Here is a 26681-nt window from a genome sequence, read left to right on the forward strand (position 1 = left end):
CGTGATCTGGTCCATGGGGTCGTGAAGAGTCGGACTCGACTGTGCGACTGAACTACAACAAAGGTGCTACTGGACTCTTGCTCTTTTCTGCTGCTACCGACAGACTAACACAGCTACCCATCCTGGCTACCCTTAATGTTCTTATTCCTAGCAGCACACCTATCAGTCACTGGTGTGTTACGGTTAAAGACCGAATGGGTCAGCATGCCCTGTAAACCTATTTAAGCACACCTTGAACATCTTGTATGAATTATGCCTTCACAGCCAGGCTACTTCTGTGCCTTTTAAACTGAGGCCAACAAGTAAACAGACAGAGACTCATTAGTCTAGATCCCCTCGATATCTGACAGGCGTCAGCCATGTAGAACAATCTGTGCCGAACCGGCATCCGTGCCTCTGCGTTTAAATTGGCTGCGCTCGATCTGATATCGGCGGTGCCGGCGAGCATTCGGCGTGGTTTGATGAGGCAGGGAAGACAACGCTACAAAACCTGTACCGGAACACAGGTCTCCTCCCAGAGATTAGAAAAATCGGAGAGAACGCCCACAGGTTTACAGGAGGAACTGTGGAACAAGACTACCCCCTCATGTACTGCTGGAGAAAAGCCACAGCCCACTTGTAATGTTCAATGTGCTTCGCAGCAAGAGTCAGTGTTTTCCCGCTCCAGAGGAACATACCTGAAAAGAGGCAGATTGTAACGCCGCAGGTTACGTGGAAAGTTTTGCTTTTATCCAAGAGCCTCCTCGTTTTCCGGCTGGCCACCTGGGGAAGGGATGGGGAGAGTACAAATTAAACTAAATTCTCATCTAAAACATCAATGTGTAGCTGTGTTACGTCTGTCCGTAGCAGCAGAAAAGAACAAGAGTCCAGGAGCACCTTAAAGACTAGCAAAATTTGTGGAAAGGGGCGGAGCTTTTGTGAAGAAGTGAGCAGTGGCTCAAGAAAGCTCATACCCTGCCACAAATTTTTGTTAGTCTTTAAAGGCCCCGGTCACACGGCAAAGTTGCCGCGGGAGAGGCACGGATGGTGAGCGGATTATCCGGGCACGATCACACCCCAACATCTGAGAAGTGGAGCGCACTCTTAACCATTTGAGCCTCCGCAGCTCCAGATGATTCCATATGCATGGGTAAATTGGCTCTCTGCCTGCCATGGCTCTGTGCCATAGCACTAGAGTTGCCAAACTCCCGATGGTGGCTGGATACCTCCCAGAACTATAACTCGTCTCCAGATAACAGGGATCTGTTCCCCTGGAGCGAATGGCTGCTTTGGAAGGTGGACTGTAGAGCATGATTCCCTGCTGAGGACCCACCCCTCCCACAAACCCCACCCTCCCCAGTCTCTACCTCCCCCCCCCTCCAACAAAATATCCTCAACGATTTCCCAAAAGGCTGCTGAGGAGGAGGAGGAGGAGGAGTTGGTGGAGCCAGTTTGGTGTAGTGGTTAAGTGCGCGGACTCTAATCTGGGAGAACCGGGTTTGATTCCCCACTCCTCCACTTGCACCTGGCTGGATGACCTTGGGCAAGCCGTAGCTCTGATAAGAGCTGTTCTTGAAAAAGAGCAGTTTCTGTCAGAGCTCTCTCAGCCCCGTCTACCTCACAGGATGTCTGTTGTGGGAAGGGGAAGGGAAAGGAGTTTGTAAACCGCTCTGAGACACCTTTGGGTAGTGAAGGGTGGGACATAAATCCAATCTCTTCTTCTCTTCTTCTATACCCTACTATTCACTGCCCTAAGGAGTCTCAAAGCAGCTTACAATCACCTTCCCTTCCTCTCCCCCCAACAGGCACCTTTTGTGAGGCAGGTGGGGCTGAGAGAGTTCTGAGAAATAAACTGTGACTAGCCCAAGGTCACCCAGCAGGCCTTATATGTCTCAAAGTGGCTTACAATCATCTTCCCTTCCCCTCCCCACAAGGTAAGGTAGATGGGGCTGAGAATGCTCTGAGAGAACTGGGACTGGCCCAAGGTCACCCAGCAGGGTCCATGTGGAGGAGTGGGGAACCAAACCCACTTCTCCTGTTTAGAGTCTGCCACTCTTGACCACTACACCACACTGGCTCTCCAAAAGCACTGCTACAGGCCTCAACGTCAGCCTGTCATCATCCCATTCTCTCTCCTTCCCTCCTTCCCTCTCCCCATTTCATTGAAATGAGCAGTGCAGGTTTCAGGGAGTGGAAACGGTGGGATTTGCAATTTAGCACCTGGAAGCCAAGGGGAAAGGCTGTGAGTGTCGGTAGCCTCTGGTCAACTGGAAAGGAAAAATGGATGGTGGGAAGGCAAGGAAGACAGTTTGGACCGCACAAACATTTCAGAGACTCTGGGCTTTGATAGTGGGGAGCCGCAGCAGCAAGTTGCTGGTAACCAGAGCAGCGGGGAAGATAGAAAAGAGAATGGAGTCTTTTTTATAAACTAATTCTCAGTCCTATTTATCTAGCCCATTTTTACACATACACTCAGTCCTGTCTATTTATCTAGCCCATTTTTACACATACACCCATCCTCCAAGAAGTTCTGGGTGGCAAATGTGGTTCTCCCGTCTCTGTTTTATCCTCAAAGTGCCCTCTGAGGTCAGGCTAAGGCAGGGGTAACCAGCCTTTTTGAGCCTGTGGGCAGTTGCTGTTGGAATTTGGATATGGCGCCGGTCACAAGTACAAAATGGCTGCTTGCAGGAGGCAGAGCCAGCCACAAAAATGGCCACCACAAAAGGCAGAGTGTTGCACAAACAACACACACGTGGGAAGCCCAACTGCAGGGAAGAAGAGGGGTAATTTAAAATTATATACTGGGAAGGCAGAGTGAGAGAGAGAATAAAACCAACACTGTGGTTCCAGTTGCCACTGACACCATGTTATTTTAATCTGCAGAACCAATCAGATTTCCAGTGGCCAATCAGAGCCCTACCTGCTTTCTAAAAACATGTGGCAAGCACCAGGAAAGATGTCAAAGGGCACCATGCTGGGGCCTCCTTGGCTAAGAGAAGAGATTGGGTTTATACCCTGGCCCTTCACTCTGGAGTCTCCGAGTGGCTTACAATCTCCTTTCCTTTCTTCTCCCTACAACAGACACCCTGTGAGGTAGGTGGGGCTGAGAGAGCTCTGAATGAACTCGGACTGGCCCAAGGTCACCCAGGAGGCCTTATGTGTCTCAGAGCAGCAGACAATCTCCTTTCCCTTCCTCTCCTCACAACAGACACCCTGTAAGGTAGGTGGGGCGGAGAGAGCTCTTTCGAAAACGGGTCCTGAGAGAACAGCTCTGAGAGAATTTGTGACTGACCCAAAGTCACACCAGCAGCTGCATGTGGAGGAGTGGGGAATCAAACCCGGTTCTCCCAGATTAAAGTCTGTGCTCTTAACCACTACACCAAACATGTAGAGTGGGAGTCCAAGCCCGACATTCTACCCATTAGCCAGTTTGGTGTAGTGGTTAGGAGCGCGGACTCTAATCTGGGAGAACCGGGTTTGATTCCCCACTCCTCCACTTGCACCTGGCTGGATGACCTTGGGTCAGTCACAAGCTCTGGCACAGCTGTTCCTGAAAGAGCAGTTTCTGTCAAGAGCTCTCTCAGCCCCACCCACCTCACAGGGTGTCTATTGTGGGGAGGGGAAGGGAAAGGAGTTTGTAAGCCGCTCTGAGACTCCCTTGGGTAGTGAAGGGCGGGCTATAAATCCAATCTCTTCTTCTCTTCATTACACTACATCGGCTCTCCTACTACTTTGGGTGGCTGCTGATCATCTGGGTGTGTGGTGCATGCACAGCTGGTAGCCAACAGGGCCCAACCACACCGCCATGTGATTTTTCAGGGTATAGCAAGAGCCAACATGGTATAATGAACAGAAGGTTAGCCATGACCCAGGGAGACCTCGGTTCCTATTCCCACTTCGCCACCAACCAGTGACCTCAAGCCCGACATTTTTTTTTCCCTCTTCAAAGACAAACCTGTGTCACACGGTTGGGGTTCGTATATACAGAGGGGAAAGGAGATAGATTGGGGGCTATTTGGCCCAGCACCAGGTAGGATCCATTATACCAAAGACTCAGGCGAGTGTCATGAAAACACTTCTTCCTAGACTGACACACAACCAAAGTCAAAAACTTCCTTCTCATTAAGTGATTATCACTGCGGCCTGGAGCTACAGAGGGCTACAACAACAACAACAAATTAATTCCTTGAAATAAAAAGGTGTTAATAACTGCCAAACAGTGGCATGTGCCCCATCATGCGTAAAAACACTTCTTCCTAGACTGACACACAACCGAAGTCAAAAACTTCCTTCTCATTAAGTGATTATCACTGTGGCCTGGAGCAACAGAGGGCTACAACAACAACAAATTAATTCATTGAAACAAAAAGGTGTTAATAACCGCCAAACAGTGGCATGTGCCCCATCATGCGCTGAAAGACCATGTGGGAATCCACCATCCATAGTCATTCGTTCACTCTCTGTTCGCTCGCCACATTCCGGTTCTTCTCTCTTACCTTCTGAGATCCTCGGAGGAAAGCCAGGAGAATCCGGCACATGGGCAAAAGGACCAGACTGCAGTTGAGGTTGAGGACAGATGCCGAAGCTCTGCTGAGGCACAATCCTAGCTGAACAAAAACAGCAAGGATTAGAATCAGGCCTCTGGAAACTTGTGGTCCACCGAACCCAAGCTGAAGTCCCCATCTGTCAGGCAAAGAATCCCTCGCGAGCCACCGTATAGGGCTGGTGAGTGACATTTAATTGAGCAAGTCTTTTCTAGTGTTTTCTGGCTCTCCTGGATGGGAAACGAGATTGTTCTGTGGCATTTTCTGTGAGGCCCACAGCCTCAAATTTTGTAGCAGAGAAATCTCATCACGAGCCAACCCATACCAAAGAGAAAATGAGCCAAACACAAATAGTCTAACAGGACAGTAAGAATGGGTAGCCGTGTTGGCCTGAAGCCACAGAGCAAAGTTTGTGTCCAGTGGCACCTTTAAGACCAACAAAGTTTAATTCTGGGTATAAGCTTTTGTGAGCATGCCATGCACATGAAAGTTTATACCCAGAATTAAACTTTGTTGGTCTTAAAGGTGCCACTGGACTCAAACTTTGTTCTATAACACTAAGAACAAAGCATGGTGAGCCAAGGTTGGGGAGTGTTTAAAGTATATGAGTAATCCCTAGGGGACCCAGGTTCAAAACCCCCGCCCAGCTACGGAAGCTCGCTGGGTGACCTTTGGTCCAAACACTCTCCCTCAGTCTAACCTACCTCACAAGGCTGTTGTAAAGATAACAAGAGCAGAGACAGAAGAACTATGTGTGCCACTTTGAGCTCTCTGGTGGAAGGGAAATACACCAGAAAGACAGATCTTCTGGTTCTTTTGCACCCAACGGTCCCTGGAAAGTGTAAACTGGATTATATTCTCACACATTTCTGCCTGGCACTGGTTCAACTCAAGATAAGGTTGTCTACCCAGTCTGGCAGCAGCTTTCTAAGAACTTCAGGCAGGCAAACAGCTTTCCCGATAACTACTATGTAGGATCCTTTCATGGAAATGCCCAGGATTGAATCTGGAGAGCCAGTTCACTGTAGTGGTTGGGAGCGCAGACTCTAATCTGGGAGAACCGGGTTTGATTTCCCCACTCCTTCACTTTCAGCTGCTGGTGTGACCTTGGGTCAGTGACAAGTTCTCTCAGAGATGTTCTCTCAGGAGCAGTTCTTGAAAGAGCTCTCTCAGCCCCACCTACCTCACAGGGTGTCTGTTGTGGGGAGGGGGAGGGAAAGGAGACTGTAAGCCCCTCTGAGACTCCAAGTGAAGGGCAGGGTATAAATCCAATCTCTTCTCTCTCTTCCCTTCTTCTGCATGCCAAGCACAGCCTCTGTGTCCAAGACATGACCCATCCATCTATTTATCCAGCTCACTAGTTAGTCTATCTATAGCCTCCTGTTTTATTGTCACAACAACCCTGTGAGGGAGGTTAGGCTGAGAGAGTGCGACTGCTCCAAAATCTCCCTGTAAATTTCACGGGGATTTGAACCTGCCTTCCAGGTCCAGCTCCCTAACCAGTACACCGCATCGTCTCTCCCTCCTCCTCCGCTGTTCAGAGAACTTTGAAAAATAAAAGTTCTGCAGAGACATACTTTTGGGGGAGGAAGGGATATCCTGTCCTGAGAGGGCATGTGTTGGAACTATGCTTAGAGAGCAGCGGCTAGCTGGGATTCCATGGAAGAACACGGAGAACTTAGCTGGCCGGCTGTGTGCTTAAAAGCCGAGTTGCAAGGATCACGCCCCTGCCTGGCAATGCTGCGCTATCAGGGTTCTGCGTGCATCTAATGTTTCCAATGTCCAAGCACATGTCTGCACCACCCACAAGCTACGCTGCCAAATCTAGTTTCAAAAGACATCCCAATCGTGTTAGCAGAAGCTCTGCTCACCGCACTCATATGAAATCTGCAGCAGGCATGCAACCCTTTCAGAGACGGAAACATGCAATGCATAACCAAGCCGGGTTGCCAACTCTGGGATGGGAAATTCCTGGTGATTTGGATGTGAAGCCTTGGGAGAGGAGGGGCTATAATGGGGTACAGTGCCACAGAGTCCACCCTCCAAAGCATCCATTTTCTCCAGGAGAACTGATCGCTGTTGTCTGGAGATGAGCTGTAACTCTGGGAGGTATCCAGGCCCTACCTGGAGGTTGGGAACTCTATAGCCAAGACTGCAGGTTGGAGAGTGCATGCTAGAGCACTCTGTATTTCTCCAAAAAAAGCATTAATACTTACAGGGAAAAGTATTCCATCAGGAAAAAGGGTCCCAACCCACATAATCTAGTGATTAAGTGCATGGACTCTAATCTGGGAGAACCGGGTTTGATTCCCCACTCCTCCACTTGCACCTGCTGATGTGACCTTGGGTCAGTCACAAGCTCTGGCACAGCTGTCCTTGAAAAAGAGCCATTTGTGTCAGAGTTCTCTCAGCCCCACCCACCTCACAGGGTGTCTGTTGTGGGGAGGGGGAGGGAAAGGAGTTTGTAAGCCGCCCTGAGACTCCAAGGGTGGGGTATAAATCCAGTCTCTTCTTGTTCTTCTTCTTCTACCTGCAGAGACTTTTTTCTATGGGCAGTATTTAAACAGACAGTCTACCACCCGCCTTCTGAAGTGATACAACCCAACACGGCCAGTCCAGCACTGACCACTTCTCACCATGCAGAAGAAGAGTTGGTTTTTACACCCCGCTTTTCTCTACCGTAAGGAGTTTCAAAATGGCTTACAATCACCTTCTCTTCCTCTCCCCAACGCAGATACCTTGTGAGGTACGTAGGGCTGAGAGAGTTCTGAGAGAACTGGGCCTGGCCCAAGGTCACCCAGCTGGCTTCATGTGGAAGGGGACCGGGGAAGCAAACCTGGGTCTCCAGAATGAGAGTCCACCGCTCTTAACCAGTACAACACACTGGCACTTAAACACCAGTATACCACACTGGTAAGTTAGGCTGGAAAAAAGTGACAGGCCCAAGGTCACTCAGCGAGCTTCTCTAGCCAAGTGGAGATTCAATCTTGGGTCTCCCAGATCTTGTCCCCCCCAAACGAACTACTACGCCACCCTGAACCTGATACTTAGAGTTCTCCCAAGCTGCTTCTAGATGGAAAAGTCTGCTCCCCACTTCATTTAAACCATTCTTATGCTGCCTTTCAGGGTCCCGAAGGTGGCGAACATAAAAGCATTAAAACGTCTGAACAAACAGCAACATTTAAAGTAGTAAAATAATTCAATAAAAACACATAACAACCAATATCATAGGAAGACTAATAACAATTATTGAGGGGTATGCCAAGCAAAAAAGAAAAGAAAAGTCGTCACCGGAAGACAAGAACAGGAGGTGGCAGATGAAATTTCCCTGAGGAAGAAGTTATAAAGTTTTGGTGCCATTACAGAGAGGGCTCTTCTTCAGACTAAAGTCTGAGTCCAGCTGCACACTCCTTCAGATACAAAGCTTATACCCAGAATTAAACTTGTTGGTCTTAAAGATGCCGCCGGACTCAACCTTTGTTCGATTGCTTCAGACCAACATGGCTACCCACCTGAATCCATCCCTCTCAGACTGCCACTCTTCTAGCCTAAGATGGTAAGGGCCTCTGAACATGACCAGAGTGAACAATTCATATGGGAGACGGCAGTCCTTAAGGTAAGTTGCCCTTATGGCAGCCTTGTGAGGTAAGAAAAGTTAAGCCACTCACATGAGATAACCCAGTGAGCTTCCTCACTAGGGGTGCCCACAGCCCAGAGGGGGTGGAAAATATCCTGCCCTTTCAGCAGAAGCGTAATGAAGCAGGCCACTGAGACATTTCATGAGACCCACACCCCACAATTTGTGCAGGGATTCACAGAAAACAACCAGGCCTACGTATTTATTTGCCGTTCCAATTTTGTCCTGCCCATTTGAGGGGGAGGAGAGGGCCTTGAAGCAAACTGCCACATTTGACTGTCCACCATTTTGTTCTTGCTAGGTAGAGTTCCTGACAGGGTTCTTGAATCTGGCTTATACCCGATCTCAGTCTGGTACCCTAACCACTACACCTGTCTACCCTCTTATGTGACTTTCAGTGCTGGGGAACTGAAAGATCTCCATTTCCCACGAGCCTTCCAGCGTCTTATGGTCCCTTCCCAACATGCTGAAAGTACACTGAGGACCTCTGCCTGCCCCTTCACCCCATCGTTCCAACCGTCTGCCCTAGCGTGTGTGAATACTGCCTTGAAGCAACAAAGAGGCTTCGGTTTCCCTCTCGGCTGCTCTAACATTCGGCAGCAGAACAGACAGACGGTCCGTTATCTTTCTTTTTTTAGCGGGGGGGCAGCACACCCCTGTAACATCTGGAGCATATTTTAAGCAAGAGGAAATCATCGTAATGCACACACACACACACAAAAAAAATCTGAAGGAGGGACAAGATAGCTTTCTTTCCTGATGCTCTCTCGCAATCCCAATCCCTTAACAAGAGTATGGCATCACTTCCGAAAAATGTCCCTGCAGGAAAAATGCAATTACGTGGGTCAGAAGGAACATTTCCTCCTTTAGAGGCCAAGTTCCCAATTTGGAACGGAATTACAGGTGAGCTGTTCCAGCAAGCAAACGACGTCCCCTTGTGTCCAGCGGCCACGTGCCTGCACAAGAGCTCAGGTTCAGCTCCACCACCAGGCAGCCATCCGTGAGTTGTCCACCACTTAGGGTGGCCTGTCTGCCATCAACCAGAGCCCGGGCCTTTTCCGTCATGGCTCCAGCTCTGTGGAACGGGCTCCCTGAAGAGGTTTGGGGAGCCCCCTTTCTTGGAGATCTTCCGGAGGTACCGCAAGGCCTGCCTGTTTGCCAGGGCTAGGGCTGCCTGCAGTGTTCCCGCTGAGTTAGTGTGAGCTAGCTCAGAGTTTTTTAGCCTCCGGCTCACACATAGCTCAGGAAGGAGGGCTCCAGAGCAAACTAATTTATGCAGCAGCCAAATCGCACTAGGGTTGCCAAGTCTATTTATCTTGGCGGCGGGGTAGCCTCGCCGGGCTCCGGGAGCCGTAGGTGGAGGTTGGTGCACGCCGCCAGCACGTCACCAGAAGTGACAGGCGACGTCGATCATGTTGAGGGTGTGGCCCCGATCCTCAGAGGGAAAACCATAGAGTTTTCCCTCCGATGATCGGGGCCATGCCCCCAACATGATTGATGTGGTTGCGTCACCTCTGGTGACGCAGCCACGCTGCGCTTCGGGGGGGCGGAGATCCCCCCGGGGCCCGATTCCACGGTGGTGGAAATCGGGCCTCCAAAGCGGGGGTTTACCCACCCCCGCCCCCACTTGGCAGCCCTAAATCGCACACTCACAACTTTAAGGCCGGAAGTGACGCGCGACGTCGATCACGTTGAAGGCGTGGCCCCGATTGTTGGAGGGAAAACCATAGAGTTTTCCCTCCAACGTTCGGGGCCACGCCCCCAACGTGATCGACGTGGTTGCGTCATCTCTGGTGATGCAGCCACACTGCGCTTCAGGGGGCGGAGTTCCCCCCGGGGCCCGATTCCGCGGCGGCGGAAATCGGGCCTCCAAAGCAGGGGTTTACCCGCCACCCGCCCCCACTTGGCAGCCCTAAATCGCACGCTCACAACTGTAAGGCCAGTAGCTCACAAGGTAGATGTTTTGCTCACAAGACTCCACGGCTTAAAGGGACCATTGGTTGCCAGCCTCCAGGTGGGGCCTGGAGATCTCCTGCTACTAAAACTGATCTCCAGACATAAGAGATCAGTTCTCCCTGGAGAAAACGGCTGCTTTGGAAGGTGGACTCAACTAGATCAGCCACAGTAACAACAACTAAGTAACAACATTTTGAGTCATAAAACTGTAGCCAGTTTATATATTTTGTGAACTCTTTTCTCACCTTAAAAGAAATACTGATACTGTGAGTATCTGAAGGCTTATGGCATCTGGAGGCTTCTTATATTCGGTTTCAGGACAACCATATGAGATATAGTTTATTATAATCATTGTGTATTTGTTACAGAATTGAAATTATGGAATTTTGCTTATAAGAAATTTTGCCGTTGTTGGCACCCTGAAGTTTTTTGTACTGGGTTTCATGATATTGTATATAATTTATTGTACATTCTCTACAGTTTTTGAATGAAGGAAGCTGCTTAGAAGGTTTCTCCTCGAAACGTGGAAATTATCTAGAAAACACGTCAGCATCTATAAAGGAAGGATTCCTATTTACTACTAATGGACTCTAATACACAATAAGAATGTACACATAAAGCGTATTAGCAGGAAGAACCATGCTTCTTTGTTTTTGAGAACATTATATGTGTGATAAAACGTCTGTTCAAATTCTACTGTAATATTGTGATTATATAATTCATTAGAAGTATATGTTGTAATTGTTCATTCTATTGTTGTTGTAGTGCAACCACAGGCCATACTGTTGTTACTTAAAAGTAAAGGAAAAGATTCCCTTGCTCGAAAGCCAGTTGAATCCGACTCTAGGGTTGCGGTGCTCATCTCCATTTCAAAGCCGAAGACCAAGCACTGTCCGAAGACATTTCCGTGGTCATGTGGCCGGCATGACTAAACACCAAGGCGCACAGAACGCTGTTACCTTCCCACTGAAGTGGTACCTATTTATCTACTTGCAATTTCTTGCTTTCAAACTGCTAGGTTGGCAGGGGCTGGAACTAGAGACGGGAGCTCACTCCGTCATGCAGCAACTCGGGTCTCGAACTGCTGAACTACTGACCTTCCACAGCCTGCTGTTCAGCGTCTTAACCACTTGAGCCACCGCAGCTCCTGTTGTTACTTAGGGGGAGAAATAAAACATTTTCTTCAACCCTAAAAGTTCATTTTTTCCCCTGCTGATTTTAAAATATTTTCACGGGCCCCTAAAAGTATCACGTGCCTAATAGACAAATTGGCCCTGCAGCGCTCTGTGTCACACAGTGGCCAAAACCCAGGAGTCATCTGGAGGTCCACCTGCGGGGCCATAGCAAAGGGAGCTCCAGCCTGACTCTGCATATTTTCAGACCAATAATGTATAGCAGAGTTTATTTCGAAGTGAGGGTCAAAGACACAACAGATCATGGCTCTTCGAGTCTTTTTAAGCTATACTGTAGCCCTGCAGAACCCTGCCTCAGACTGGGGCCTCTGTGGAAAGAGGAGGTTTAACCTTTTCACTCCAGACTGGTTTTTTTCCTAATTGAAACTGGGATTTCCCCCACGTGGTTACCCCTTTTTTCCAGCTTTTCTTTCCTTTAAAGGATTATGAAGTGGTGAAATGTTCTGTCAAGTCACAGTTGACTTACAGCCAGGGGTCATTTCCTGCAGGAGCGCACAGGAGCAGAGCTCCGGCAGTAAAGAGCCCAGGGGGCGGGCACATGCAACAAGCCCCACCCCCTGCTCCCAGCAGCCCTCAGTCAGAGCAAGAAGCAGCCAGGTAAGTTGCAGAGCCCCCCCCCCGGTCCAAAACAGTCCAGTGGCACCTTTAAGACCAAGTTTTATTCAGGTACAATCTCTCCCTCCTCTGCGAGGACAGATCCCCCCCCCCCAAATGCTAGCAATCCAAAACAGTCCAGTGGAGCCTAAGCGGTGGGTGTTGCCTTCTGATACACTTCCGGTGATATCAGGGGGTGTGGCATATGCAAATAAGCTATGCTAATGAGCTCCTGCACCTCTTTTTCTATGAAATGACCCCTGCTTACAGCAACCCCATAGGGTTTCCAAGGCAAGAGATGAACAGAGGCAGTTTGCCATTGCCTGCCTCTGCGTAATGACCCTGGTCTTCCTTGGTGGCCTCCCAATACATATTATTTAACTATCCCTCAACAGGCAAGAGCTTTTTGCTTATGGCTAATCCTCCTCAGGTTCACCAGGGTAGGCTTCTGAATATTCCATATTTATTTTATTTATTTATTTTTCAGATTTTTATTCCGCCCTCCCCAAAACAGGCTCAGGGCGGATCACAACCAAACAGAGTCAGAGACTCGTTACAATAAAACCACATTACATTAAAATCGTTAAAACAGTAAAATGCAAGAGGTGGCAGCAATTACATTTAAAAAACCTGTTAGGGCCACGCAGGTGGAATCAGTGGGTACTTCAGTCGACTGGGAACTAGAGCAGGGAGGCCAATTAAATATTCTGACCATCTTCGCCGTTTAGGTAGAATCTACACATCCTTTCGTATTCTTTTTGTGTGCCTGATCTTGGAGGACCGTAGAGCCTCTTTTTTACTACTCTTCTTCTAGCTTGCCAGTCTGAATTTTCAATTTCAGATGCTTTGCATTTTTTTTCCATTTTGTGATCAGGATCGGGGGGGGCTTCTTTCACCCTTTAAGTCACAGCTATTCCCACTGCTCAAGAGCACTGTCTCGTGGAACTTTGATTGGAGAAAGGGAAGGAAAGGAAAGATGGTCTCCCACCACCCATGTACTAACCAGAGCCAACCCTGCTTAGAGTCTGAGATCTGACCAAGATCAGGCTAGCCTGGACCATCCGGTTCAGGGCAGAAAGGTGATAACAGTTTAGATACGCAAAACCGTACAGCATTAAACCTCCTCTCCCGTCCCGGTGTGGACCCCAATCCATATCAGGGCTCCACTCAGCTGTACCTAGAGATGTGAAGGCCCAGAAAAAAAATGGAAAAATTCGGGGGAGAAACGGTTTTCCCCCGTTTTTTTCCTGAAGCCTTTTTTGTTTTTTTCCGAAAAATTGAAAAAAGAAAAGAAAAGAAAAAAAATTGATTATGGAACTTTTTATTTTAACATGATAAATAAAATATTTATGTCAAGGAGACAGTGGGGTAAATAAACTGTTACAGGGATTTCAGATATATACACATACATACATACATACATACATATATACATACATACATACATACATACATATATACATACATACATACATACATACATAAATTGGAAAAAGAAAATAAAATTTTAAAAATTTATTATGGAACGTTTTATTTTAACGTGATGAATAAAATATTTTAAGACAAGGTATTTAAATAACACATGCATACATATATATATAGTATCAGATTGATCTAATTTCTGTGCACTGAGGACAAGCAAGTTCTAGGTTACAAACTGAACTCTCCAATGCAAGAACAAGATGCATTTCTTCCTTTAGGAGGTGCTATTGTCACAAGAAAAGAAAAAGGTTTCAGTTTTGTTTTTGCATGTGGGCGGGTATTCTGTTTGTAATAACTGTTTGGATACACTATATTTTTAATATGCTAGTTGTGATAATTTCATGCCAAGTAAAAATGTCCATAGTCATATTTTATGTTCCTAAAGTAACAGAATGACTTTCAATCTAGAAAAGACAAAAAAAAGTGCTAATGTAACTTTTTTTTCAATTTTTCCAAAAATTTCCATTTTTTTCCGAGCTTCAAAATTTCCGGAAATTTTACATCTCTAGCTGTACCACAGCTGTAAAAGGTGCTGGAAATGTCCAATCCCAGAACTTTATGTATCCGATCCATTTTGACACTTGTGCTACCATCCCAGGGTTAAAGATCATGGGAACTTGGCCTATAACCCTTGAATGATCCCAGATTTTAAAAGACCCACTGAGGCACATTTAATTCTTTCTTTCTTTTTAAAGAGCCTTCAGAGGAGAGGTCATGGCCCAGCGACGGAGCGCACATCAGAAAGGCCTGGGCTCAATCCCATCACAAAGGCCTGGCCTCTCCAGTTACAGGGATCTCAGGTAGCAAATCTTTGGAAAAAACCTCTCCCTGCCTGAGACTCTGGAGAGACACTGCCTGACTAGACAGTGTACATCCAGATGGACTGAGGCTGTGACTCCTCTGCACGTCCATTGTGTCTTGGATCCTATGGCATTACTCCACTTGTGAGTGTGCATGGAAGCCACTGTGACCTCTAGTGACTGACTGTGTGTGCACCTGGAAGTCATGGTGACCTCTGGTGACTGACCCCTACTGGGGGCCTGGAGGATAATCAGAGTGGTGGCTGAATAACACCTGCCCTGAATAACACTTGCCCCTGCCTCCCACCTCTGGTATTCCAGGGAGGTCTCCCATCCAAGGACTTAGCAGAGTCGACCCTGCTTGGCTTCCGAGATCTGACAAGATCGGGCTTGCCTGGGCTATCCAGGTCAGGGTGCTTGCTGGGTGACTTTCGATCAGTCATTCCCCCGCAGGGCTATTTTTGGGCAGGAACGCACAGGAACGGAGTTCCGGCTGGCTCCTGAGTTGGCCACGCCCAGCAGGAACTCATTAGCATAATAGGCCACACCCAACAGCAGAAAGTCATTAGGATTGGCTACAGTAGGGGTGTGTGGCCTAACATGCAAAGGAGTTCCTGCTACAAGAAAAGGCCCTGGGTTTTGACAACAAACAAGGTAAACAGAATAAGAAGCAAAAGGTGGGTGTGGCTGGATGACCACACTTCTGGTAACATGGGGGTGCGGCCTAATATGCTAATGAGCTTCAGCTGTTAGGTGTGGCCTATTATGCTAATGAGTTCCTGCTGGGCTTTTTCTACAAAAAAAGCCCTGCCCCCTCAGCCTAGACAACCTCAGAGGGTAGTTATGAGAAAGGGAGAAACATGTCTCCTGAGCTTCTTGGACGAAGGGCAAGGAAAAATGCACCGGACAAAAATCGTAAACCCATTTGCAAAATCCTTTTTTAAAAAATGCTTTATTGTTTGTTTAGATATTTAACACCCAGTTTTCTCCCCGATGAAGACCCAAAAAAGCCTACGGCATTCCCTCCTCCTCCATATTATTCCTGTGAGGTAGGTTAGGCTGAGAGAAAGCAACTGGCCAAGGTCACCCAGCAAGCTTCCATGACAGACTGGGAACTCAAACCTGGGTCTCCCAGATCCTAGCTCCACACTCCAACCGCTGTACCACGCTGGAAACAGGAAGCTACCAAACCCACAGCGCTCACTGAGCTTTAAGGCCTTCTCCAAGCTAAGGGCCCTTCTCTCCGGTTCTCCTTCTTCCCACATTCCCTCAACTGCTTTCTTCTTGGCCCTTTGAACTTCACTAGCATTCACAAACATGAGTTGGAAAGGATGCCAACGTTCATAAAAATTAACGGCCCCCCGAGAAAATACAGGCCAAGAGAGCTGGCGTGTAAATGCGGGCCGGAACAGGCCCACGAGCTCAGCTAAAGTTACCGTGACTAAGAACGCAACTAAAGCCATTGGGTCAGATGGGTTCACATGGCAGATTCTCAGATTCTCAAAAAAGCCAGCTTGGAGGGGGTGGGGGAAGAGGCTCGGCTATCTCAGCCTCTGGACAGAGACCTTCCTCTGTTCAAACCCAGAAAGGACCCCTTCGGTTCATAGCCTCCCTCCCCCCTACAGAATCCCCCCACCCCCACTGCGTCCATCCCTCCCCTTCTTGTGAGTCAACAAGAAACTCCCAGTCTTCTCTCTTAGCCAAGGTTTTCCATTCCCCGTTCCCACATTCGCAAGGGTGGAAGAGAGAAACACACAGAGAAAGAGAGAAACAGAGAGAGAGGTGTCGCCTCCTCACTTACCCCCAGCATCTGATGCAAGTAATAATACTGCGGCCCGTGGTAATACAGCCGGAAAGTTTTCCAAAACAGCCCCACGTTGAGAGACAGCCAGAACAGCTGAAGGAAGCAAGGGGGGGGGGAGAGACACACCCACAGTAAATGGAAATGGCACGCACAAAACCAGAACTTTCTAATATTTCTTTCCAACACAGAGAACGTGCAGGCAACATAGTCTCCAGAGGCATGAATGAAGTAAGAAAGCAAGACATTATTATTATTATTATTATTATTGTTGTTGTTGTTGTTATGGGGGTGCAGAAACACTGCAGTTGCTCCCTGTGGATTTTTTTGTTTGTTTAATTTCAGACAATCTGCATTGTTGGTTCTTTTTTTGAAAAGCTCCTTTCCCTTCCCCTCCCCACAACAGACACCCTGTGAGGTAGGTGGGGCTGAGAGAGCTCTGACAGAAACTGCTCTTTTTCAAGGACAGCTCTTATCAGGACTATGGCTTGCCCAAGGTCATCCAGCCAGGTGCAAGTGGAGGAGTGGGGAATCAAACACGGTTCTCCCAGATTAGAGTCCGCGCACTTAACCACTACACCAAACTGGCTCTCAATGTATTACATTGAACGTCCATCATCATCATCATCATCATTATTATCAAACCCGGTTCTCCCAGATTAGAGTCCGTGCACTTAACCACTACACCAAACTGGCTCTCAATGTATTACATTGAATGTCCATCATACAGAGTGGTCTCTTCTCCTGCAAGCAGGATTTACATCTTAAGAACATAAGAGAAGCCAATGTTGGATCAGGCCAATGGCCCATCTAGTCCAACACTCTGTCACACAGTGGCCAAAAAAATACCAGGTGCCATCAGGAGGTCCAGCAGTGGGGCCAAGAAGCCTGAGAAGGAAAACAAAACTAGTTTTCAAGATCGGAGATCCATCAGGCTCCAAAGAAGAGAGGAAAGCTCCTCTTTTTTTGTAAAATTAAAGCTTCTCTGCGGTTCTCCCAGATTGGTCTCTTCTCCTGCAAGCGGGATTTACATCTTAAGAACATAAGAGAAGCCAATGTTGGATCAGGCCAATGGCCCATCTAGTCCAACACTCTGTCACACAGTGGCCAAAAAAATACCAGGTGCCATCAGGAGGTCCAGCAGTGGGGCCAAGGAGCCTGAGAAGGAAAACAAAACTAGTTTTCAAGATCGGAGATCCATCAGGCTCCAAAGAAGAGAGGAAAGCTCCTCTTTTTTTGTAAAATTAAAGCTTCTCTGCCTGGATGCATCTGATTTCCATCTAACAGTTGGCAAATTAGAGTTTCTGTGTGCATCAGAATTTCACTAAATCTGTTTTCCACCTGCCTCACAGGGCGAAGCTGCTGTTATACCCAACTTAGATTCTGTCACACAGTGGCCAAAAAAATACCAGGTGCCATCAGGAGGTCCAGCAGTGGGGCCAAGAAGCCTGAGAAGGAAAACAAAACTAGTTTTCAAGATCGGAGATCCATCAGTCTCCAAAGAAGAGAGGAAAGCTCCTCTTTTTTTGTAACATTAAAGCTTCTCTGCCTGGATGCATCTGATTTCCATCTAACAGTTGGCAAATTAGAGTTTCTGTGTGCATCAGAATTTCACTAAATCTGTTTTCCACCTGCCTCACAGGGCGAAGCTGCTGTTATACCCAACTTAGATTCGTGCTTTTTTCTAGAGACCGACCTTAATGCTTACAGAAAGAACATGCACGCATATACAGCGATGCTCTATATGCACCTTCAAAATTCTTTGTTAAACACACACACAGAGAGAATTACAGTAGAAAAGAGCAAGAGACCAATAACACCTTAAAGGCTAACAAAATTTGTGTCAGGGGATGAGCTTTCATGAGTGAGATATCTGAAGAAGTGTGAACAGTGACTCATGAAATCTTTTACCCTGCCACAGATGTTGTTAGACTTTAAGGTGCTACGGGACTCTTGCTTTCTTCTACTGCTGGAGACAGACTAACATGGCTACCCATCGTAATCTATGTACACAGAATTACAGTCTTGATTAATCCTTTGGAACGACAGCTCCTGGTGTCAAGCCAATAATCAGTGGCACAGATCAGAGTTCTTGCTCCCTGCTCAAAATTATGAAGTAAACAGGTAGCAAGTATATGACATACACTGATCCATGCCACTGTAGCATCGAGACTAGATTACTGTAATGTACTATACATGCCCTTGATAACTGTTTGGAAGCCTCTGCTGTTACAGAATGCTGCAACTGTATTACTGACCAGCTTACACCAGTATGATCAGGCTACACCTGGGCTTTGGCGGCTTCCATGAGAGACGGCTTCATTGGCTACCCATTCGTTTCTGGGTGCACTTCAAGGTGCTGGTTGTTCATGGCCTGGGACCCATGTATCTACTGGACTACCTTTCTCCATATGACCCCATGCACCAAACGAAGGTCATCAGGCGCCTCCCTTATGGTAGTCCCCCGTTTGGGAGGTCTGCTCATCTACAGTCCGAGCACGCTTGTTTTCACTGGCCACACCTTCACTTTGAAGCAGCCTGCCAGATAATAGTATGGAAAGCTCTCTCTCTCTCTCTTCCATAAAAGACGCAAAGCAGAATAGGTTCAACGTGCCGTGCATGGACATAACTAATGCAAGTCTCTGACTGGCAGCTGGCATTGATATTTGTGGCAGGAGTTGCGGTCTTAATCTGATGCACTTCATACAGTTAAAAACATAGCTAAAACTGCACGGGTTTATATCTTGTAAACTGCCTTGGGAATTGTGGAAAGGCAGGATAGAAATATTTTAAATAAACACACAAGACGGTTCAAAGAGGCTTGTACAGAGTCACAGTCACTGGCCCACCTAGCCTAGCATGAGGTCTGCTAGAGTATCCATCAATCCACCTAAGGGACCGCCTCTCCCCATACATTCATAACCAGTTGTTTGGAGAGCTGTCTAGATGTCTCTGTTTGCATGATTATGCTGCTTTCTCACACCATTATGGTGCGTACCACCCCCCATCTGCCACCCCTCCAGTTTTAAAAGGCACACTGTTAAAAGAATTGTCTGCAGTTTTTGAACTGAGACTTACTACTAGTGTCTCTCCGCTTTCTGTGTCTTGCCACAAGCCCAGCTAATCTTGCAATAGATGCTGCTGACTGCACAGATGCAAAAGTAGGCAATGCTATCTGGCCAATGTCAGTCATTTAAAGGATGCAGGGACGAAAGAGAAGTGCACCTGTAAGCCACATCTTTCTTTACAGTACAAGTAGATCACTTAATTGAGTCATCCAGGAGTCCAGGGGATATATGCCTCCACAATTAATTGAGATCATTTCACTTGCAGACTCAACAAAAGCAGCCCCCAGCTCCAACAGTCTAGCCCTATAGAATAAAGAGCTACCACACAGGCACAGATCTGTCTGACAGCAACTCCAACAGCAACCACTGAAGTGACCCACTCTGTAGCTCACCTTGCAAGTGATCTGAGGAAATTGGGTGAGGTAAATGTGCCTGGCAAACAAACGTTCACTGCATCCCTGCCTAGCGCTATTCACTATGCCTGGCAGAAGCACCTTCAGGGATCTGGCCAATGGCTTTCCCCATCCCTGCTAGCCGCCATCCTTTACACTGAGGATGCAGGATATTAAACTCAGGGACTTCTTGGCATATACCCGACACTCCCATGTGGATCCTGACTCACCCAGTGGCCCACCAGCTCCTCTGGACAGCCAAGAACAGGGCCCAGAGGCTGAGGCCCTCCCCTGATGTCGCCTCCTGGCTCTGGGATTCAGAGGATTAGGGCCCCTGAATGTGGAGGTTCCCCTCAGTCACCATGGCTAGTGGCCATTGATAGACCTATCCTCCCCTGAATCTGTCTTATCCCCTTTTAAAGCTTTGCATTCCGGTGGCCATCACCGCATCCCCTGGTAGCAAATTCCACATTTCAAGCACACTTTCTGTAAAGCAGTACTTCCTTTTGTCTGTCCTGAACCTCCTGCCCATCCGTTTCATTGGATGCCCTCGAGTTCTAATATTTTGGGAGAGGGAGAAAAATGTATCTCGGTCAACTCTCTCTGCCTCATGCATATTTTATAACCCTCTATCGTGTGTCCCCCCCACCCTCACCCCTTTGTCATCTCTTTTATTAAGTCTCAGACTCCACAGCCATTCCTCATAGGAAACGTACTCCGACCCCCTCATCATCTTGGTGGCCCTCCTCTGTACTTTTTCCTGCTCTGCAATGTCCTTTAAGAGAGACGATGATCAGAACTGTACACAAGTAAAGCAGGAGGTGACCAGAGACAGGGCTTTTCCAGTGGTGGCCCCTCACCTTCACAATGCTGTCCTCCCCTGGGGGCATGCATGGTGCCTACTTTCCTTTCCTTTGGGATGTTTCTTTTTTAACCCAGGTTTCAGCTGAGGAGTTCCATCTTTTTTAGCGGTCTTATGGTTGGCTCCCAGCCTGCAGTCTGTTTTATCAGCACCATTTTAGACTGTGAAGTGCTTTTATACTTTGGCTTGCTTTTATTGGCCCTCTGTATTACTGACTTGGATCATTCTATTGACTTTGTTTCAATTGCTAAGATTCGTTTTCTCGTTTTTATTGTCTACTTGGTTTTATTGTTGGGAGCGGCCTGGAGCGGGTCTTGACAAAGTAGCATACAAATTTTCTAGATAAATAAAAATATTACCAAGTGGAGAAATGGCAAGCAGCTGCCAGAAGGAAAAAAAAATGTATGTTGCAGACTAACAGTGCAATCCGATGTGGATTTACTCTAATCTAGACCCATAATCTAGACCAGTGTTCCCTCTAAGCTGAGTTAGCGTGAGCTAGCTCACAGTTTTTTAGCCTCCAACTCATAGATTTTTGTCTCGGCTCAGGAAGGAGGGCTCCAGAGCAAACTAATTTATGCAGCAGCCAAATCGCTCGCTCACAACTTTCATGTCAGCAGCTCACAAAGTAGAATTTTTGCTCACAAGACTCCACAACTTAGAGGGAACATTGATCTAGACCCATTAAAATCAGTGGTCTCAGAGCTAAAGGACTCCGCATAGAATTGCACTGTTCATTAGGTTAGGTATTGTGTGAGTATGTATGTGCAAGTGGTTTAAAGTTGGACCTAAGCTTTCTGGAAAAATTAAGGGGAAATGGAAGTCTCTGTTTTCAAAATGTAAAAACCAGAGATTAATCAAATATCTCTCCGGCACCAGAATGAAACATAGTGATTATTTTTAAAAATGGAGATTCATTTAGATGATGCATGAGATAAAGAGGCCATGGAAAGAACTTTTAATAGCATCACTCAGTGGAAAGAGGGCAAGCAGCCTCCCTAAACAAAGTCACACTTGGAGATCAGTAGTTCTACAGCTGGATTTATTTTCATTGCAGTAGAGAACAGCAAGAGTCCAGTAGCACCTTAGAGGCTAACAAAGTTTGTGGCACCCTTCTAACCCGACTGCTCAGCAATTTCGTTGAGTGCCCACGAGTTCTTGTATTGTGAGAAAGGGAGAAAAGGTACTTCTTTCTCTGTCTCCTCCAGGGGTCGTTTCGTAGAAAAAGAGCTAGGGGAACTCATTAGCATAACTCATTAGCATATGCCACACACCCTGACATCACCTGAAGTATGTCATAAGGCCACACCCCCTGACATCACCGGAAGTGTGCCATAAGGCCACACACCCCACCACAACACAACATTTATTTAAGGACTAGCGTGTTGTCTCACTTCCTGGGATATAGCGAGCGTCTCATTCGCCATCCGACCTCTGTATAGACTGGTATAGAACTTACGCACAGCCACAAACACCCAATTTTCCTTGGTAGATAACTTGGATTGGGTCTCCAGGAATTTCCTGGAGAAGTTGGCATAACACTGCTCAGCAATTTCGTTGAGTGCCCACGAGTTCTTGTATTGTGAGAAAGGGAGAAAAGTACTTCTTTCTCTGTCTCCTCTATCCCATGCATAAGTTTGTAAACCTCTATCATGTCACCCCTCAGTCGCCGATTCTCCAAGCTAAAGAGCCCTAACCTCTTTAACGTAATCTGCCAAAGAAAAAGTCTCCAGTGGACGGAGGGCCTCAAAAGATTATGTACAGAGGGAAGCCCAAGTTCAAACCCTTAGCTAAAGACAGAGAGTTTCTGTGCTCGCAACACCTTCTAGAAAACCTAACACGAGATTGTTCCTAGGAACATCTATACTGGTGACCAACAATGCTCCCTCTAAGCTGTGGCATCTTGTGAGCAAAAATTCTACTTTGTGAGCTACTGGCATTAGAGTTGTGAGCGAGCGACTTGGCTACTGCAGAAATCAGTTTGCTCTGGAGCCATCCCTTCCTGAGCCGAGACAAAAATGTGTGAGCCGGAGGCTTAGAGGGAACACTGCTGACCAATTCAAAACCTAATAAATAGGTATGTGCCTGCTCTATGGAGAACACAGACAGGCCTCTGGGCTAGAAGTCCCCAACCCCGTTGACCCTGGGAACACTTTTGATAATTTCTACTTCATAGTCTGCCCTGACCTGGGTTGGCCCAGGCTGGCCCGATCTTGTCAGATCTCAGAAGCTAAGCAGGATCGGCCATGGTCAGTACTTGGATGGGAGACCACCAAGGAAGTCCAGGGTTGCTACGCAGAGGCAGGCGATAGCCAACCGCCTCTGTTCGTCTCTTGCCTTGAAAAGCCTACAGGGTATCAGACTCCTGAATAGAGTTACTCCCAACAATACTCTCTTTGGCAGTGATTTGTTTATTGAAGAATAACCATATTCCAGGCTAGAACAGTACTATGTCAGAACTGAGGTTCTGGAGGGAGAATCCAAAGATACCGACAGTTCAAACAAGGGGCCCCCCATTTCATACAACCAATCACACGTCTTAGCCATCCCGCCTAGCCCCCGCACTTACTGCCCCCCACCTGCGGTCACACACACACTAAATAATCCAGTTTCAATCCACTTTCAATGCACTTTCCAATTGGATTTTACTGTGTGGACTGGCAAAATCCAGTTGGAAAGTGCGTTGAAAGTGGATTATCTAGTGTGTGTGATTGCAGCCCCTGAACAGCAAGCTGGCACCGTTTGGCTCAAGGTCGTCCCTAGACAGGGAGGTATCTTGGAAAGAGTTACGAGGCTTACGAGAGAGAGCAGTTCACACACACTCAGGAATTTCCCCCTTACAATCAAGGCAAACTAAAGACAGACACAGGGCCGCCATACCTTGACGGAGCTTTCCCCCACCACCAGCATGCAGTCCACCTTTCTCTCCCAAACCCGAGGTGGATTTTGAAGACTGAAAAATACCAGTGCAGGAAACACAGAGTACGTATGTGGAACAAGTGTTTTCACAGACATTCAAGCTACAGCGCCATTTCCTTGATTTAAAAAAACTCTCCTCAACAATTCCCTTTCACGCACTCAGCGGCACAATAGCACCGTGGGAGCCTTCGTGGCCTCCTTAGGTGGGTCATTCCACCAGAGAGTTTCCAGGGAATGGGAGGTGGTCAATCTTCCCCATTTGCAAAGTCCAGTTGCACTTTAAAGGTTCCAAATTCCCCAGGGTAGAAGTTTTTGTGAGCCAACGCTCAATTCATATCTGCCAAAGGGAGCTTTGGCTCGCGATAGCTTATACCCTGGAAAATTTGGTTGGTCTAACCTGGGAGAACCGGGTTTGATTCCCCTCCACTCGCAGCTGCTGGATGACCTTAAGTCAGTCATAAGTTCTGTCAGAGCTGTCCTTGAAAGGGCAGTTCTCTCAGCAGCAGCCATGGAGCCCCGTGCACATTGCAAAGGATCTGGGGGCCTGTTCGAGTGCAAGCGAGGTCTACTGGGACTTGCTGGAATAGTCAGCTAAGGCGAGCATGCCACCTTCCAGGGGCTGCTGCTGCAGAACTTCCTGTTGTTTATTATTTATTTAATTAATTTCTGCCCCGCCCTTCCTGCCGTAGCAGGCTCAGGGCGGCTTCTACAGGATATTACACAGCTAAAACCAAATTTAGATAAAATCATAACAATATAAGTATAAAACATCACTAAGTGCTAGTGCTAAGATGATGCATACGCGATGGCGAGCATGAGCAGCATCCAACAAACAGGCAGACAGCTCCCATCATAGTCTTATATCGGATCTTATATCGGCTGTTAATAATACTGTTGATGTTAGTATTGATGTTAATACTGGGGCCAGGGCCTCAGTTGTACGGTGTGGCTCCTTAGTCAAAAGGCCTGGTGGAAGAGCTCCGTCTTGCAGGCCCTGCGGAACTGTAAAAGGTCCCGCAGGGCCCTGATGTCTTCCGGGAGCTCATTCCACCAGTATAGAGCCGCCACCGAGAAGGCCCTGGCTTTTATCGCAGCCAGCCTAGCTTCTCTGGGGCCTGGCAAGGCCAGGCGGTTTTGGGACCCCGATCGTGGTGCTCTCCGAGGAACATGTGGGGAAAGGTGGTCCCTTAGGTATGTAGATCCCTGACCATATAGAGCTTTAAAGGTAAGAACCAGCACCTTGAACGGAATTCGGTATGCTATAGGCAGCCAGTGCAGTGCTTTTCGCGCAGGTTGGATGTGCTCCCGCACAGGGAGGCCCAACAACAGCACTGGACAATCCCCGATGCTTCTGGGGCATCTTCAGCTCCCATGAACACACCGCTTTACCAAAAGGATGACTGCTTAGCCGGATGATATTACAGGGTTCGAATGCGTAGGTGGCGTAATACAAGTAACCACATTTTGAATGTAACAAAGAACATCACCCAAATCACTTTGCTGTTATTGGGGGGGGGGGGGGCAAGGAAAGTAGCCAGGCTAGATCTGCTTCCTCTGGAAGACCCACTCCCCGGAGACGCTCTCGTGGTCCAAGTTTAAGTGAACACGTCAAGTTGTCCAAGATGCGTGGACTAAAATAATGTCAAGTATTTTTGAATTTAAAAACTGGACATGTATGGTCCCTATTCTGATCCCTATTCTGGAACGACTTACAAATTCATGTTGCATTGCATACACTTTAACGGTGTGTAAATCTCTAGTTCCAGCTCCTGCCAACCTAGCAGTTCGAAAGCAAGAAATTGCAAGTAGATAAATAGGTACCACTTTGGTGGGAAGGTAACAGCGTTCCGTGCGCCTTGGTGTTTAGTCATGCCGGCCATATGACCACGGAAGTGTCTTCAGACAGCGCTGGCTCTTCGGCTTTGAAACGGAGATGAGCACCGCAACGCTAGAGTCGGACTCGACTGGCTTTCGAGCAAGGGAACCTTTACCTTTACTTTAAATTGATTAGTTCCCGCGAGCACATCTTGCTGGAGTGACTGTGTTCACCTGCTTAAATTGTGTATCAATGGATTAGTGCCTGTGAGCACATCGTTGACTTCTAAGCGGCTTGCCTGGCTCATGAAGGTTTTCTGTCATTGATTATGTCCCTGGATATATAGAGATTGCATTACAAAAGGCTTAGAGATCTGATTAGCATTAAAGTTGGGTTTAAGTGATATATAGTCAGTTCTTAGAGTTACTGAATAAGTGGTCTGGCAATCTCTTCATTCCTCTGGAAATAAAGCATCATACAATTTAACGCAGGTCTACAAGGGAGTGGCATTGATGGCATCCAATGAAGCTGATGGGCAGTAGATTCAGGACGGACAAAAGGAAGTCCTTCACACAGAGAGTGATTAAACCATGGAATTCGGTGCCGGGGAGTGTAGTGATGGCCATAGGCTTAAACAGCTTTAAAAGGGGATTAGATAGATTTGTGGAGGACAGGTCTATCGGTGGCTACTAGCCATGGTGACTGAGGGGGACCTCCATGCCCAGAGGTAGTCAGCCTTTGACTCCCAGAGCCAGGAGGCAACATGAGGGGAAGGCCTCGGCCTCTATGCCCTGTTGTTGGCCTCTGTGTGAGACAGGATGCTGGACTAGATGGACTACTGGTCTGATCCAGTAGGGCTCTTCTTAGGTTCTTAAATGTGAGCCGGATGTGGGGGTTAGAGTGGCAGCCCAGGATCCGGAAGTCTGTGGTTCAAACCCCCACCCCGCCGCGAGCGTAACCCCCTTCAAGCTAACCTCCTTCACAGGGTTATTGAGGATAAAACAGAGAAAGGGGGAATGTCGTGTTCTGCATGAGCATCTTGGAGGAAGGGACAGGATGAAAACACACACAATAAACCAGTTCAAATGAGCACGCTTTCACTGAGACCTGGTGTTGTTCACACCATGCCTTTGAATCCAAGCTGAGACCTCACAAAGTCCCTGGTGCCAATCTTGCCTTGGCTATGAGCTCCTTGGGAGATCTCAGACAAGTCGGTCTCATGTGAGGATGACCGGCGTTGATGAGAATATGAGAAGGGAGGGAAGGAAGGGTCCAGGATGCAGCACCAGGGTCCCAGCACTAGTGTGGGAACCATCCGATGGAAAGCAGGAAGCAGCCAGCTGATTACCCCCTTCCCTAAGGAACCTTATTTTTTCTTTTTTCCACTGTCCTTTGCATCACCTTTCACTCGCAGAAGCTATTTGGGGAGACCATTTTGGCTGGGGGAGGAAGACTGGAGATATGTATAAAGAGCCAGTTTGGTGTCATGGTTAGGAGTGCAGACTCTAATCTGGGAGAACCGGGTTTGAGTCCCCACTCCTCCACGTGCAGCTGCTGGTGTGACCTTGGGTCAGTCACAAGTTCTCTCAGAGTTGTTCTCTCAGGAGCAGTTCTCGAAAGAGCTCTCTCAGCCCCACC

General features: G+C 47.7%; 1 protein-coding gene across 1 annotated transcript in view; it reads right to left on the bottom strand.

Moving 5' to 3' along the window:
- Window positions 1-26681, bottom strand: part of NOX4 (NADPH oxidase 4) — a 190418-nt gene that overhangs the window by 156216 nt on the left and 7521 nt on the right. The window contains exons 2-4 of the mRNA XM_015421963.1: window positions 15987-16082; window positions 4476-4586; window positions 678-762 (exon numbers count right to left, since the gene is read on the bottom strand). Of these exons, the coding sequence (XP_015277449.1) occupies window positions 678-762; window positions 4476-4586; window positions 15987-16082 (292 nt within the window). The remainder of the gene's footprint in view (window positions 1-677; window positions 763-4475; window positions 4587-15986; window positions 16083-26681) is intronic.

The sequence above is a fragment of the Gekko japonicus genome, unplaced genomic scaffold, assembly GCF_001447785.1.
Source record: "Gekko japonicus isolate JY-2015 unplaced genomic scaffold, Gekko_japonicus_V1.1 scaffold900, whole genome shotgun sequence".
Classification (NCBI taxonomy): Eukaryota; Metazoa; Chordata; class Lepidosauria; order Squamata; family Gekkonidae; genus Gekko; species Gekko japonicus.